Source organism: Carassius carassius, chromosome 18 (assembly GCF_963082965.1).
Source record: "Carassius carassius chromosome 18, fCarCar2.1, whole genome shotgun sequence".
In the NCBI taxonomy this organism is placed as follows: Eukaryota; Metazoa; Chordata; class Actinopteri; order Cypriniformes; family Cyprinidae; genus Carassius; species Carassius carassius.
Genome location: NC_081772.1, coordinates 1604623 through 1621143, shown reverse-complemented (window position 1 = coordinate 1621143; position 16521 = coordinate 1604623). Strand labels below are relative to the sequence as shown.

General features: G+C 34.2%; 1 protein-coding gene across 2 annotated transcripts; it reads right to left on the bottom strand.

Annotated features, from left to right (window-relative positions):
• Nucleotides 1–5461: 5461 nt before the first annotated feature.
• On the bottom strand, nucleotides 5462–15876 carry naprt (nicotinate phosphoribosyltransferase). 2 transcript variants are annotated; one of them, XM_059498140.1, is made up of 13 exons: nucleotides 15460–15876; nucleotides 13793–13920; nucleotides 13630–13712; nucleotides 12224–12354; nucleotides 12011–12126; nucleotides 10736–10929; nucleotides 10512–10652; nucleotides 9483–9567; nucleotides 9321–9401; nucleotides 9126–9228; nucleotides 6695–6852; nucleotides 5820–5927; nucleotides 5462–5728 (listed from the first exon to the last, which is right to left on the bottom strand). In XM_059498140.1, the coding sequence occupies exons 1-13, from the start codon at nucleotides 15707–15709 to the stop codon at nucleotides 5642–5644; spliced, it is 1665 nt and encodes a 554-aa protein (XP_059354123.1). In that variant the 5' UTR covers nucleotides 15710–15876; the 3' UTR covers nucleotides 5462–5641. The 2 variants fall into 2 exon arrangements, with proteins under 2 accessions (XP_059354123.1, XP_059354124.1); XM_059498141.1 differs by having other exon boundaries at nucleotides 10512–10649.
• Between the last annotated feature and the right edge of the window lie 645 nt (nucleotides 15877–16521).

Here is a 16521-nt window from a genome sequence, read left to right as displayed (position 1 = left end):
TTATTGTCCATATTCATATCTGCATTCCTATCTATATCTAAGCCTGTATTGTGTAAAATATATTTGCGTTGACAGCACAAAGTCATCAGCTGTAGTAATTAACTACTAATTAGCAGGTAACTGTCTAGTAATTAAAGCGAACTGTTCACAGAAGATACAAAACGTTCTCACTGCTGGAACTCCGGGTTTTTTTATGAATGAAAAGTATTATGTCTGTCGTGGTCAGATAAAACATTACACTTGCCTTAATGATTTAGTGATTTGAACTGCTCTCTCTTCCTATTTGCACTGATAACATCATCATCATCTGTTCCTCAGGGACTTTATTTCTGGACCCCCAGCAGGAGCATCTGTCTGGCAGCAGTGACTGAAAACACTGGAAAATTAAAATATCATAATCGTTAAATGCCGATCATGGGAAAGTTTGGAGACCTTGTGGAATTGGTTTGTTTTTCCAAATTCCCTCTGGTTGATGAAATCGCTGTCCGGAGAGTTGAATGGCGACCTGGCCAGCTCACTGCGGTTCATCTCGGGGCTCTGACAGCCTCGGGAAACGTTTGCCACGGATTATTAATCGCGTTTTAAAACGCACCCTTGACAGAATGAAAATCCGCCAATAACTATAATCATATTAATGAAGCAGCGCAGAAAATATAGACATTTTAGTTTGACTAAAAACTAAACTTACAGCACAACTGCATAAGAATTTTGTTGCATACGTTATTTTTTTTAAATGCATAAATAAATAAAAATACAGAAATTGATTGCAAATTCACTGAGTGTCATCATTCCACTAGTCCTGACATCTAGAGGAAGGTGCAGTGATCAAACTTACACAGAAGCTGGTTAACAGGTGTTTCACTCATAGCTGTTAGTAGATGTGTGTATTAGTTATATCACCGCGGTATGGTCCAATCAAAACGATCGGTATTCAATAAAACATAAATAGTTCAACCAAGAACCACACCTACCTAAACAGTGTAAAATTGTGATTTTCAGATATCGGCAATCTGTTGAGTTTCATCTCCCGAATCCGATTTCCATTTTGCAGCCCTATAGCTCAGTTATCAATAAACTAAAATGTAGCCTATATGTATATAATATATTTATAATATATAAGTAAATTTAGTCTACAGTATAGTTATTTTTATTTATCGTTTATTCCGTAAATGTATCGGAAAGCACTCCACTGGTCTACTGTTGCTATGATTACCTCACTTGTGTTATAGCCTATATTTACACAAAATTTTTTTTTTTTTTTTTTTTTGGAAAGCAGAGGGTCACAGATTCCCATTCCGCTCTACACAAGACAGACAGACTTTTTACAGACCTAAGAACTACAATCAGCTCAGACAATCCTCTTGAGTAAAAAACAACACAAAAACAAAGTCTTTATTAGGCTAATCCACCGAATTTTTTATCGAGAGACTTTACTGCACTTCACGCTATTTACCGATAATGAATCGGGAGTCTCGACATCAACATAAAAAAAATAAGTGAATGCCTATAACATATGAGATTATTTTTTTATTTATTATTTTTACACAATATTTACTAATTTGGTCTACTAGGGGGAAAAGCAGTAACTGTATTATCCAATGAGTAGATTTTTCAGATCATCGATGCTAATAATATCAGAACCGAAGGGCCGATATCGGTCCAGTCTCAGGCCTTGTGTTGAAGTCTCTGGCCTTTTGGAAAGGAATCCAGACGTGCCACTTACTCTTCTCCTTCAATATACACGGGGTTAAATCAAAATCTCCATGTTAAATAACAGCTAGACGAGGAAAGGTCATAACAAAGCATTACAGTGCTGTCGGAGATCCACCCACAGAGCTCCTGCTGGTCCAGTTAGGCCCCTTAATGGTCTGCAGTGATCGATTGAGCACTTGTTTACTGAAAGTCTTCGCTCTTGAAGGAAGCCAGATGCTTCTGCAGCTCTGGAACATAATAAGCCTGCGTTCATGATCCCAAACGAGTGATGAATTAGTGCAATAACGCGACGTTTAATGGAAGGAACGCGCGTGACAGATCATTACATCTTAAAGATGAAGTTATAACTTCCAATTATAGCCTACTTGCTCTGATGAAATATGAATGAGCGTAAGTGTGTGTTTAAAGCATGATTTAAATAGATTTTAAAATGCATAAAATAAAACAGTTATATAATTTGGCTATGCATCAATTTCTTTATGAAATACATCTGATATCTATGTCTGTCAGATCTGTTGCTGACAATCGTTTAAATCAAGATCGCATTGTTTTATTGTTTAAAAATGCAAAAAAAAAAAAAAAAAAAAAAATACAATTAAAATAATAATAATTAAATAGATCTAACTCTGTAGTCAAATCCGATAATATTTCCATACATTATAACTTTTCTTTTATATTTTTAAAGATGTTGTAAATATAAATTGTAAACAACAACAACAACAACAACAACAACAAGACAAACAAACAAAAAAAATAAACTTGTATGTCGCAGGTCAAATGTTTTTTTGAATAATGAAAAAAAACAACAACTCTACAGTAGTCAAATAATACTTAAAAAACTTGTGATTTTTATTAAACAATAACAAGTAATATGCTTTTTTCTATTTTTATATAATTTGTAAATAAAACATGTCTGACTGCTATTTCCATGCATTACGTTGTTTTATATTATTCTATTTAAAGAAAAATTATCAGAATTGTTTTTTTGAATAATGCATGAATAATCTAAAATAAACATATTTTTTAACAGTAGTCAAATATTACTTTTAAAATTATAAAACAAAAAAGTGGTATCATAAAATGACCTTGACTAAATAACAAAGTAGCCTAATGCATTGTTATGATTCTGCCCCAAATAATAATAATAAACTAAGTTTACATTGTTCTTCAGATAAATTCTTTTTTAAAGTAATTTTTTAGTCATGCACATTCATATGCATAAGTAGAGATGTTAGCATCCCATTGAAAAAGTCTCTCATGAACAGAACTGTGTGCATGTTAATGTTTTCACGTCAAAGTGCATCCTAATGCTGCTCTCTAGTGGTCAGGTCACTGATTACAGCCTCAGACCCTGATGCTCTGATACACCAATTAATTCTTAAAATAAAAACACTTTTGTTTGAGCACCATTCTTAGACATCATCTGCATGCTGTGTTTCTTTAACCGGCCTCGTCTCTCCTAATAGATTTGAAACTGTCCTGATTTGAGCCGTCTCGTTTCCCAGTGCAGTCGTGTGTCTGGGGAGCCACTTAGTGTAGAATCCAAACACATTTGGCAGCAATAGCCCATATTTCTTCAGTCTTTACTGCATATTCACGCCTGCATTCCCCAATGCAACAAGAGTCAGCTGTTAGAATACTTCCTTATTAATGTCATCCTGAGAGCTTCCGATTCATGTCATGGACTCACAAACACACTTTTCTTTAAAGATCATTATTCGGATTACACAAAATGAGCATGATTTCATTCCGAAAATCCAGCAGAGGGAGTATTTGTGAGGAATATACAAGGTTTATTTGAGAGTTTATTTGAGATTTTGGGTATTTAAATGGTTGCCTATTTATTAAAAGGTTCAAACCTTCTCACTAGAGTTCACTATTATGGGTATAAATAAGCATTATATCAGAATTATATTTTTACGTGTACATCTAAATAAAAAAACTTAATATATTTGTCATGCTTGCACTGGACATGCTGTTTTAAATCAACAAGGCGGAAATGCTGGGAAACAAATTGCTTCTGACAACCACTAATAAACATAACATACACATGCAAAAAAAACAACAACACAGACTTATTAAAGCCATTGTCATTTTCTGTGCAAAAATAATTTTTTAAAGCAACAGTTCACCCAAAAATGAACATTTGTTTATCATTTCCTCTCCCTCAGGCCAAGAGTTTGTTTCTTCATCAGATTTGGAGAAATGTAACATTACATCACTTGTTCACTGCAAGTGAATGGGTGCCGTCAGAATGAGAGTCCAAACAGCTGATAAAAACATCACAATAATCCACAAGTAATCCACAGCACTCCAGTCCATCAGTTAATGTCTAGAAAAGACGAAAGCTGCGGGTAAGAGCATTTTTCTTTAAATAGGATGCAATAATTCTGTGTGGGTTTTTTTCACCGTTTTAATAAACACAAAGTGAATATAGTCCTTTTTACTCTTTTACAATTAGACCACAAACATGAATTACGAAAGTAAACATTTGTCTTTAACAAAAAGAGAAAATCAAGTGATCATTGGGCTTTTGAGGAGCGTTTATTATTCATCTCTGCAGTCTGTTTTGATCATTTAAATCTCATCTAACTAAAACATATTAAAAGGCAGTTAAAGAGTGATGTTGACTGATATTTATATCATTTTATGCAAGTTTCTGCTACACTGTGATCTCACTGGTTAACATCACAAGCATCATAATTTCATACTGTATAAATATCAGCATCTGCACAAAATTTCATGTTTTTGCTAAGTTTAAGTCTCCAAATTACCAAAAAAAAAAAAAAAATTTAAGTTTTTTTCCTCAATATTGTCACTACATCAGGAGACAGGTCAAAGGTCAGAGGTCAAGACAATGTAACAAAATAACGAAAACCAAAAATTTAGACATATTTAAAGGACAGAAACACAACAAAACTGCTACAACTTTAAAATTAAAGTGTAAACCGAAAATATACAAAAAGTATTTTTTAATAAAAACTATAATAGTATCTAAAATATATATCTGCTTAGAATATATAAATATTGCAATGCACTTTACTTGATCTTCCCATTTTTATAGTTATTAATGAAGCAGAAAATTATTACAGCTGATTTTAGCATCTTTTTCTTCACTGCAAAAAAAATATTTTCCATTTAGTTTAGATTAAAAATGCTAAATAATGTGGCATTGAACATGCCACATTAATACAAAATATAGTGCACAGTATACATACTGCATAAAGCAGAGCATACTAGTTTAGTTTTTAATAAATGTTTAAATTAATTTTTATTTTAATATTTTCAATTTTACTTTTAATATTAATAATACAATATTTAATATTTATTTATTATTTTATATTATTAATTAATACAAATTAATATTTAACAAGTTTTGGTAATTTTGTGGTTTATAATTTTTTATAAATATAAAAATATAAATAAATATAAACAATATAAACAAATAAAAAAATATATATATAGAAAAACAAAAAATTAAATATAGTATCGCAATGACACTAAAATAACACTGATATGAACAACAAACATAGCCTGTTAGCTTTTTTTAATTAATTTTGATTTATATAAAAATGTACTATTTATTTACTTAGCATTTGCTAACATCAAAGACTACTAGATTTTCTAATTTACTAAAATCAAATTAAATCTTAAAAAAAATATTTATATATTATATAAAAAAATTATTTCAAGGTAGATCACATTACAGTCAGGATTATAAGACAAAACACAGAAAGTCATGAATCACATTTGTACATAAAAACTTTATTATGTTGTAAAACTAACAGTAAATGATCAATTTAATTACATCAACAAAAGAGCTTGTTAATGCTATTGGACCACAACAAGCAGCATTGCTGAATCTGTTATTAGGGCTTATTAAAAAGGGAATCAGGGATTTTAAGGCTCTTTGTGTTTCAGCTTGGCTTTAGTTAGACAACAGGAAGTTGCTGCCTTTACTGTTTCCTTTTGTGATATCAGACACCAGGGAGTGCAGCTGCTCTGATAGAGCCACCTTTAAGACAATGGTAAGAAACACACTTTCAGTCTGCAGGTGTCATCTTCAGGTACTAAATGTATTTTAGTTTCTGATTTGGTGAACTCACGGTGTAGTCGTGCGGCTCTTGTAGTCTCTTATGGTGAGGATGCAGTGTCTGCAGAGAAATCTGTGCACGCTCACGACTCTCTGACGCACTTTTAAGGGGAAATGTGATCTGTGCACACAGATAGGAATTAGAAAAGGTTATGCAATCACCATTGGAGATTTTTAATATATGCAAGTCAATTTGAGCTCATAGCATCGTGATGTTTTCCTAAAAGTTCAAAATTAACTTAACAGACGTGCATTTTAATATACCGTATTAATGTACTGTAGGAACAGTTCACCCAAAAATGTACATTTGTTGAAAATGTGCTCATCCAAGATTAGGATGAGTTTGTTTCGTCATCAGATTTGGAGAAATTGCATTACTTGTTCACTGCAAGTGAATGGGTGCCGTCAGAATGAGAGTCCAAACAGCTGATAAAAACATTACAATAAGTACACAGTCCATCCGTTTATGTCTTAAGAAGACAAAAGAAACAATCATTAAGATGTTTTTAACTTCAAACCGTTGCCTCTGTCTAAAATAATCCATAATAGCATTATTTAAACAGCTCTAAACAAATCTGTGGCTGGATTTTGATGTGAGAGACAACAGGAGATGCAGCTTTTGTCTTCTCCAGATGTTAACTGATGGACTGGAGTGCTGTAGATTATTGTGCTGTTTTTTTATCAGCTGTTTGGACTCTCATTCTGACGGCACCCATTCACTTGCAGTCAGCAAGTGATGCAATTTCTCCAAATCTGATGCAGAAACACACTCATATACATCTTGGATGGCCTGAGAGTGGGTGAACTGTTTCTTTAAAACGGATCACAAATATTCATCTCATCCACTTGTCCTCAACGGCAATTCAGACTGATATTGGCCGTGTTTACTTGTCCACAGGTGAAGACATCCAAGCGCAGACTGGTTACTCGAGCCGGTGTGACCGTCTGAAGAGTCTTGTTCAGTTCTAGAGGGAAGCAGGTCAGAGAGACGCCCGCTTTAGGAGCCACTTCTTCTGACAGACAGATCAGATCCATCAGAGGATGACCTGCCAAACAGACGTTCACAACAAATGCATTCATGCAATATTCTCTCTCTGTATGTCATAGCAAAACTTGACTGAATTAAATTTGATTCTTTATATATGATGAGAATATAACAATAGAATACATATGAGAATAGATTTTCGTGTCTCTGGAGTACAAAAGCAGTCTTAAGGCCCTGGGGTATATTTGTAGAAACAGATATAGCCCAAAAATAATTAGGATATTAAGTACAGATTAAGTTCCATTAAGATATTTTGGAAATTTCCTACTGTTAATATATTATAATTTAATTTATGATTAGTAATATGCATTGCTAAGAATTCATTTGGACAACTTTAAAGATGATTTATTCACCTTCCAGATGATGTATTAATCTCAATTTTGAAAAAATTTACCTTTATGATTGATTCTGTGCATCAGGGGCACATATCTATATTTAATGCACACATTTGTTATCTGCATTTAATGCACACATTTGTTATCTGCATTTAATGCACACATTTGTTATCTGCATTTAATGCACACATTTGTTATCTGCATTTAATGCACACATTTGTTATCTGCATTTAATGCACACATTTGTTATCTGCATTTAATGCACACATTTGTTATCTGCATTTAATGCACACATTTGTTATCTGCATTTAATGCACACATTTGTTATCTAGATTTAATGCACACATTTGTTATCTGCATTTAATGCACACATTTGTTATCTGCATTTAATGCTCACATTTGTTATCTGCATTTAATGCACACATTTGTTATCTAGATTTAATGCACACATTTGTTATCTGCATTTAATGCACACATTTGTTATCTGCATTTAATGCACACATTTGTTATCTGCATTTAATGCACACATTTGTTATCTGCATTTAATGCACACATTTGTTATCTGCATTTAATGCACACATTTGTTATCTAGATTTAATGCACACATTTGTTATCTAGATTTAATGCACACATTTGTTATCTAGATTTAATGCACACATTTGTTATCTAGATTTAATGCACACATTTGTTATCTAGATTTAATGCACACATTTGATATCTGCATTTAATGCACACATTTGATATCTGCATTTAATGCACACATTTGTTATCTGCATTTAATGCACACATTTGTATCTAGATTTAATGCACACATTTGTTATCTAGATTTAATGCACACATTTGTTATCTAGATTTAATGCACACATTTGTTATCTAGATTTAATGCACACATTTGTTATCTAGATTTAATGCACACATTTGTTATCTAGATTTAATGCACACATTTGATATCTGCATTTAATGCACACATTTGATATCTGCATTTAATGCACACATTTGTTATCTGCATTTAATGCACACATTTGTATCTAGATTTAATGCACACATTTGTTATCTGCATTTAATGCACACATTTGTTATCTGCATTTAATGCACACATTTGTTATCTGCATTTAATGCACACATTTGTATCTAGATTTAATGCACACATTTGTTATCTGCATTTAATGCACACATTTGTTATCTGCATTTAATGCACACATTTGTTATCTGCATTTAATGCACACATTTGTTATCTGCATTTAATGCACACATTTGTTATCTAGATTTAATGCACACATTTGTTATCTAGATTTAATGCACACATTTGTTATCTAGATTTAATGCACACATTTGTTATCTAGATTTAATGCACACATTTGTTATCTGCATTTAATGCACACATTTGTTATCTAGATTTAATGCACACATTTGTTATCTGCATTTAATGCACACATTTGTTATCTGCATTTAATGCACACATTTGTTATCTGCATTTAATGCACACATTTGTTATCTAGATTTAATGCACACATTTGTTATCTAGATTTAATGCACACATTTGTTATCTAGATTTAATGCACATATTTGTTATCTGTTTTTAATGCACATATTTGTTATCTGTTTTTAATGCACATATTTGTTATCAGTATTTAATGCACATATTTGTTATCAGTATTTAATGCATTAACTAGTATAAAAAAACAATGACTAATACATTTGTTACAGTATTTAGTTATCTTAAAAATGATGTTAGTTAATAAAAATACATCTCTTTTTGGTTCGTGTCAGCTTTAGTCCATTAATATTAATAGATACAACTTTTCAGCTCTAGAAGTATTTTTCATTATTAGTTTATGTAACTTTATTGCAAAGTGTTTCCAAAAATATCATCTATTAGATATAATAAATATATAATAGATATAATTAAAAGTGTGATTATAAACAGGTAAATACGGACCGTCTGTGTCTAGAAGCCTATAGACAGACTTGCGTCCCGGCAGTGTGCTTTTCTCTGGATCTTCACTCATCTTCATTCGGGGACGACCTCTGACCTCGATCAGCTACAGTGAGTGAGTAACACAGCCATCAGCATGCATTAATAAAGCAGTTTGTGGGCATTTGAATGCCGTGTTGACTTCACAACTCTTTGTACCTTATATACACACCCCAGAGAAGGCTGACTTGTGCACGTGACCAGATGAGTCCCCACTCCAACAACATCGATCTCATTCTCCTGACACACACACACACACACACACGTAATGAATGGCTTCACAGCTGTCTGTTATTGATCTGTGACGTGAAGAGCTCTTACTTTCTTGTGGAGTTCAGCGAGGCTCTGTTCAGAAATACTGTTTGTGCCGACGATGATGAGAGACTCAAACTGAGGAACTGAGAACCTGCCGACAGAGAAACACTGAAGAAAACAGATCGGACTTCTGGGTAAAACCAGTGCTATATACTCTATTATTATTATTATTATAGGTTTGGCTAATATTGTAAAATAGGTTTCTAGTATGTTTTAGTTTATAGCTTTTTTAGATCTAACTTTTAATAAAAAGTATAAAAATAAAGTTCTATTTTGAGTTATTTAATATCACATAAATCAGTGTAATATCCTTGTTTTCCCTTTTTTACGTAAAACTAAAATTTACAAAAATCGAATAAAGATTTTATATTTAAATTTGGATTATTAAAATTGTTATTTATTTATTTGTTTAAAGTCACACAAAACAGGATAATATCCTCCTTTCACTTAAACCCAAATCTGAAAATAATAATAAATAAATAAATAAATATATATATATATATATAGAGAGAGAGAGAGAGAGAGAGAAACAAAAATAAACTTTCTGGTGTTTTTTATTTTATTATTGTTTATATTTTTTATATTGTAAGTTCTATTATTAACATTTTTATCTATTTATTTTTTATTATTTTACTATTTAAAAATCTGAATAATATCCTCCTTTCACTTTGAACTTAAACCCAAATCTGAAAAAAATAAATATAAAATAAATAAATAAATAATAAAAAAATACACTTTGTTGTATTTTTATTTCGTTTTTATAATAGTTTCTATTTTTTTCAAAGTTTTATATTTTAAGTTCTATTATTAAAATTGTTATTTTTTTTTTTTAAGTCACACAAATCAGGATAACATCCTATAATATCCTTAAACTCAAATTGTAATGAAAACTGAAAATATGAAAATAAAGCTAATTCAAAATATGAATACATGCTATAATATTCTCTAAATACAGCTCAAATAAGGAGTCTGAGCGGTAGTGAAATGCCTGTGTGATAATGTGTTATTAGAGTTGTTCTGAAGGAAGTGTCTCACTGTTGCCTGCACTGTTTGAAGACGCGGCGCACTTCCAGCGACTGCCTGCAGAGGTCCCCACTGTCCAGCCGGACCCCCAGCGGCTGATACTGCAGCTCACAGAGAGCCAGAGCCACGGCACAGAAGCACAGCAGACCGCTGCTGCAGCACACACACACACACGAGTCACACACACCACAGCACACACACTACTGAAGGATCTCGAGTCTCTGAGCGCGTCCTACCAGCTGACGCTGTAGCTGTCAATCACAGGCAGGAAGTTTTGCGGGTATGCGACGGCGTAGGACAGGAAGGCCGCCAGCTCACCCTCACGAACCAGGCTCGTCTTTGACCCCAATAACTGGCAGACGCGCCCCAGCCAGCCCTTCACCAGACAGATGAAGTCTACAGGGTCTCCGCCGCCGCAGGGCACCAGAGTCTGCCAAACCAACACACACGCTTTATTATCTGAGATCAGTCAAAGGATTCATTAAATCGATCATAAGTTACAGTAAGGACTTATTTCAAATAAAGGAACTTTCCATTCATCAAACAATCCTAAAAAATTAAATGCATCTCAGTATCAACCGCTTTCACACATTGATAATAATCAGAGATGTTTCTCGAGCAGTAAATCATCATATTTTCATGATTCCTGAAGATCATGTGACACTGAAGACTGGAGGAATAATGCTGAAAATATGAAAATACAGCTGTGCATCCCAGAAATAAATTACATTTTACATTGTATTCACATAGAAAACAACTATTTTACATTAAAATAATGTTTTTGTAATTTTTGAAAAAATAAATGCAGCCTTGGTAAGCAGAAGAGTTATAAAAAGATGAAAAGTCTGCATATTGTCTTGAAATACTAATTTTTCATATATTCACATATGAAATATTGCAATATTGTTTTTGAAAGAAGAACCTAATACACACATATATGACTTTATTTTTATTAGGGGTGGCACAATTACATTTTTTCACGGTTTGGTTTGTTTCACAGTTTTCGGTACAGTTCGGTATGTGCTATGAATATTCTATCCAACTACAAGCAACAGCACAAATAAATACAATAGAGTAAAGATTCAAACAATAAACAGTGATTTTCAGTTTTTTTTAGGAAGTTTTTAGGTACGGAAATTTAATAAAGTAATCAAATGTAAAACAGCATTGCATATTGGACTGTATAAATTAAAGATTATTCTTTATTAAAGTTATAAAAGCTTTTTTAATCAAGAACAGTGAGTGATTTCTTTGTTGTTGCTGTTCTATTAATATAAAGACTGTCACTTTAAGAGAATGCACTGATACAGCAGGGCTAGGATACTTACCAAGACGGGCATTTTGACAATTTTTGTCTGAATTTGTCCATTTAAACGCAATAGTTCAGAGAGATCTTATATTTGCGCGCGTTCTGAGGCGCGGGTTTGCACGCTATATATAATAATTACCGACCCTAAACATCAGAATGTTAGTTTATATATAAACAAATATGAAAAACTCTGCACACCTACCTGAGGCCACACCTCCTCCAGAGAGGAAAAGGAAGTGACATAAGAGTGTGCCATGGTTCCCGCCACAGGAATACCAAACAGACGTCCGGCGAGAGCGTTGCTCGTCAAATCAAAACCTGGAGAAACAAGCACTTCAGATGAGGCTAAATCAAACAGAATGTGTCTCCTGAAGTCATCAAGCTCTAGATGTTGTTGTACACGAGGGTCCCTCACCACCGATGTATGTGTATCGTGAAGCGGTCAGGCCTCCGTCAGGACCCTGAGCTCGTCTGAGCCCCATCTCCATCAATCTGCGTCTGGGACCTGCAGCCAAACGGAAACGAGCAGCGTTGCTACACACCAGACTGAGAGAGAGAGACTTCATGAGCATACAGACCACATTCATTCAGATGCAACAACAACAACAACAACTATAAATCCTGGAGATTTAAAAACAATCGAGCACAAATCTTATTTTTAGAGCGAGAACCATTTGATATCTCATTTAACAGATGCTTTTATCCAAAGCCACTTACAAATGAATGACTCCAACAGGAAGTTCACCGTGAAGAGGCAAATAAACAAGAAGAGCTGGACGTGTTGCTCAACTTAATGTAAAATAGTTTGCTTTATTCTACAATAAGTAAAAACTACAGTAAAATGTATGTAAATAACAGACCCTTTTCACAGCAAATAAATAATCTAACTTTCTCTAACTGAATTGTGTGAGGTTTAATCATCAAGCTCAATAATTTCGTTATTATAAGAAAATAAATAAATAATACCAATAATAATAATAATAATAATAATAACAATAAAAAATATTATTCTGGTCCAGGTTATAATAGTTAATCTAGTAAAAAACAATTAATCTACAACAATTAAAAACATTTTTGTAACATGAGATAAATTAAATATGAACTATATATATATATATACTACATATTTAATTTTAAACTACAACTTATTTCTTCTAGTTATTTCTTCTACTTATTTAACTTGATAAAATTAAAAGCAAAACTGAAATAAATAATTTTTAAAAAGAGATATATATATATATATATATATATATATATATATATATATATATATATATATATATACACTTAATTTTATTTTTTTAATAAATAACCTGAACTGAAATCAAATGGGAAAATAAAAAAATAACATTCAAAATACTTTAAAAACTATAATAATCTCAAATTTACTAAAATGTATTAATATTTCTTATTTTATATATATATATATATATATATATATATATATATATATATATATATATATATATATATATATATATATATATATATATATATATATAGTTTTGAAAAGTTATAAAGTAGATCCGTTTTTTAAATGTTTATTAATTTATATCGCAAAGTAAACAAAAATAAAAAATAAACAAAAATTCACAAATCAGAATGACATGGTTCCAAACTTTCGGACCTGGATGAATAGCATTGTTTTGAAAATTAAACTTCGCCTTTTGCAAAAATGTGACTTTTCTAGACTCATTTTTACCCTGTTCCTGCTGCCAGGTGATTTTAAAGAAGAACACGGTCACACAATCAGTTGTTAAAGGCACCATTGCATTCATGAAACTACTGACTGAATGTGATTTAACAGAGTGCTGTATGTACCTGGCGTAGTTGACCAGACAGAGCAGACTGGTCTCCAGCAGCTGAACCACGGCCAGCGGTCCAGACACTTCCAGCAGAGGAACCTGAACATGAATCACAATCAACACTCAAGCTCTCGCATCAGCAGATCAGATTACAGCTGACCTCTGAGTCGCTCACATACTCGAGCGAAGACCACAGACCCCTCAGGAACCGCCGACACAGACACCGCCGAACAGTCCAGCTCCTTCAGATAGGAGAAAAAAGCAGCATCTGTGCCTGCTGGGAGAACGGAGCGCAAATACTCCACATCTGAAACACACAAGATAGTGATGAGCTTAATAATTAACACGGACACAAACAGACACAATCTACAATGCACGGGACAAAAATGCTGTAGAAACTATTTATTTGCATGCATGCATCACACAACTACTGACAGAAAACAACATCGGACTGCATTTAAAGAATGCATGTAAAGAAACAAGTGCATACACTTGGTGGGTGTGTCGATCATTAAATCATTAACTCATGCAAGCACGCATATGTCTTAAAACCTAGTGAGCCTACCTAGACAGCATCTTTAGGCATCACAGAAGTATTCAGAGCTCAAATATGCTGCACAATGCAACTCATTCTAAGCTTCTGTGAGATGCAGAACCAAAAAATACTGCCTTGAATAGTGAGCTCACATGCTTTTGAGACACGTTCAAAAATGCTGTCTAGTTAGCAAGTATATTAGGTTTAATGATGCATGGACAAAAATTCTGTCTATGCTGTCAGGACCAAAAGCACTCAGATCACAGCGTTCCGACACATACCTAAATATGCTGTCTACACAGGCAGTGCACTAGGTTTTTAGATGCATGCTAAAAAAACTGTTTAGGTAGTCAGCTCAGTAGGTTTTAAAACATATGCCTAACAAATGCTGACTATAGTAGTTATGCAGCATACTAGGTTTTGAGATGCATGACTAAAAACGCTGTTTTGGTAGGGTGTTCACTTCGTTTTAAGAAACATGCCTACCAAATTCTCTCTATAGTTCTGCAGTGTACTGGGTTTAGGATGCATGCTCAAAAGTTCAGTCAATGCAGTCGACTTAAATCAGTCTATGTACACAGCATACTAGGTTTTAGCTTTAGGTAGTCAGCTCACTAGGTTTTAAACCAAAAATATCTTGTTCGTGTTAGGCAGTATACTATTTTTTTGAGATGAAAAAAAAAAAAAACTTTGAGTATAGGGTGCTCACATGTTTTTAAGATATATAGCCAACAAATGCTGTCTAGATAGGCAACATATTAGGTTTTGAGATGCAAGGTTAATAAGCAGTTTATGTAGTAAATTTTAATGCATATGACAAAAAATATTGTTCCGTCAGGCAGCATACTAGGTTTTGAGATGAATGATCAAAAAAAAAAAAAAAGCTTGGGTCCCTACTTGGATTAGATTAAGTAGTGCATGCTCAAAAAGTCTACTTGATTACATCACAAGGTTTTGAGACATCTGTCAAAAGCTGTCTACATAGACAGCATACTAGGTTTTAAGATGCATGCCCAAAAGATCAGTCAGGCACTAGGTTTCGGGCCCAAAACATGGTTTCTATCTAGGCAGCATTTTAAGTATCGAGCTGCATGCTCCAAAAAAAGCTGTTGATGTAACATTAGTCAGTTCACTTGGTTTTAAGGCATATAACGAATGCAGTCTAGTTAGGGAGCATACTAGGTTTTGAAGCAAGTACCTGCTTTATAGGGACCTCACTGTACTTGTACAGCATACTAGGATTTGAGATCCGTACTAAAGTTATGTCACAAGTATAGACACACATGGACACACACACACACACACACACACCTTCATCTGAGAAAGAGAAGTTCTGCAGGAACAGCAGACAGTCGCTGAGACCCGCGAACAGCGAGAAGCCTCCTCCGAACGGGTTATCGCGGAAGAACAGTTCGAACACAGCCGGCTCGTGGTGTCTCCCCGCGCGCCAGTACGCGTACGCCATGGTGAACTGGTACAGATCCGTGAGTAACGGAGGGACCCGGTTGAGCACGGAGCGCTCGAGCGCCGCACGCGCTTCACTTCCCTCACATGTCGCCATTATCCAGTACAGTTCATCAGGTTGTTGTTCCCTGCTAAGTCTCCTTCAGTACTATCTCTTGTCCCAGCATGCTCACGTGTAACGGGTGACCCTTTACACAGTTACATGACTCGTGCTAGTGTACAGTCTCCGCCTACTACTCCACTCTCACGCGCTCTTCAATCACTGCGGTGTGTTTCCATAGACAGTAAAAGAAATGGACGCAGCGAGTGCATCCGAAAACTGAAAAATGCTGCCTTCGGAGGTCGCATTCCAAGGTAGGAAGGCATCAAGGCACGTCCGAAATCAATGTCAGCTTCATTTCCTGTCTCCTGAGATGCCTTCATCTGGCCGGTTTTTGAAGGCAGCATAGATGTATCCTTCGCTGCCTTTGATATCCCACAATCCTGTGCGTTCCATTCTGTGAGAGTTAAGCCAAAAATAAAGATGGCGTCTGAAAGTTGCGGTCGGTGGTCAGTTTGTGTGTAAATGTATGCTTCTGAACAACGTTTTCCACTTTTTATGTAATTTCTAGCGAGAAATTAATATTGCATTAATGAAATATCCACTTAGTTATTACCAAAGCTCTCTATATTTTGCTGTAGATCATTAAACCATTACTCCGCCTCAGAAGCCTGTCCGAAATCAGTTTCGTGAGGTGCCTTCGGGCAAAAACGCTGCCTGCAAAGTCATTGCCTGATTAGACAGCAAGTCACCTGCCTAAGTTTTCGGATGCAGCCAGCGACAGTAGACAGTATGGACTCAGCGACCCCATTGGAACTCAATTGAGACAAGTGAAGCCCATTTTAGCGATTTTTAGCACTTCCGTTTCT

What these genes read in the sequence shown, in the direction of transcription:
- naprt (XM_059498140.1), bottom strand. Translation starts at nt 15,709, where the DNA reads ATGGCGACATGTGAGGGAAGTGAAGCGCGTGCGGCGCTCGAGCGCTCC. An exon ending in ACGATACACATACATCGGTG is followed by an intron (nt 12,127 to 12,223) that starts GTGAGGGACCCT and finishes TTGTTTCTCCAG; the next exon opens with GTTTTGATTTGACGAGCAAC. An exon ending in TTCAAACAGTGCAGGCAACA is followed by an intron (nt 9,568 to 10,511) that starts GTGAGACACTTC and finishes CTCTGTCGGCAG; the next exon opens with GTTCTCAGTTCCTCAGTTTG.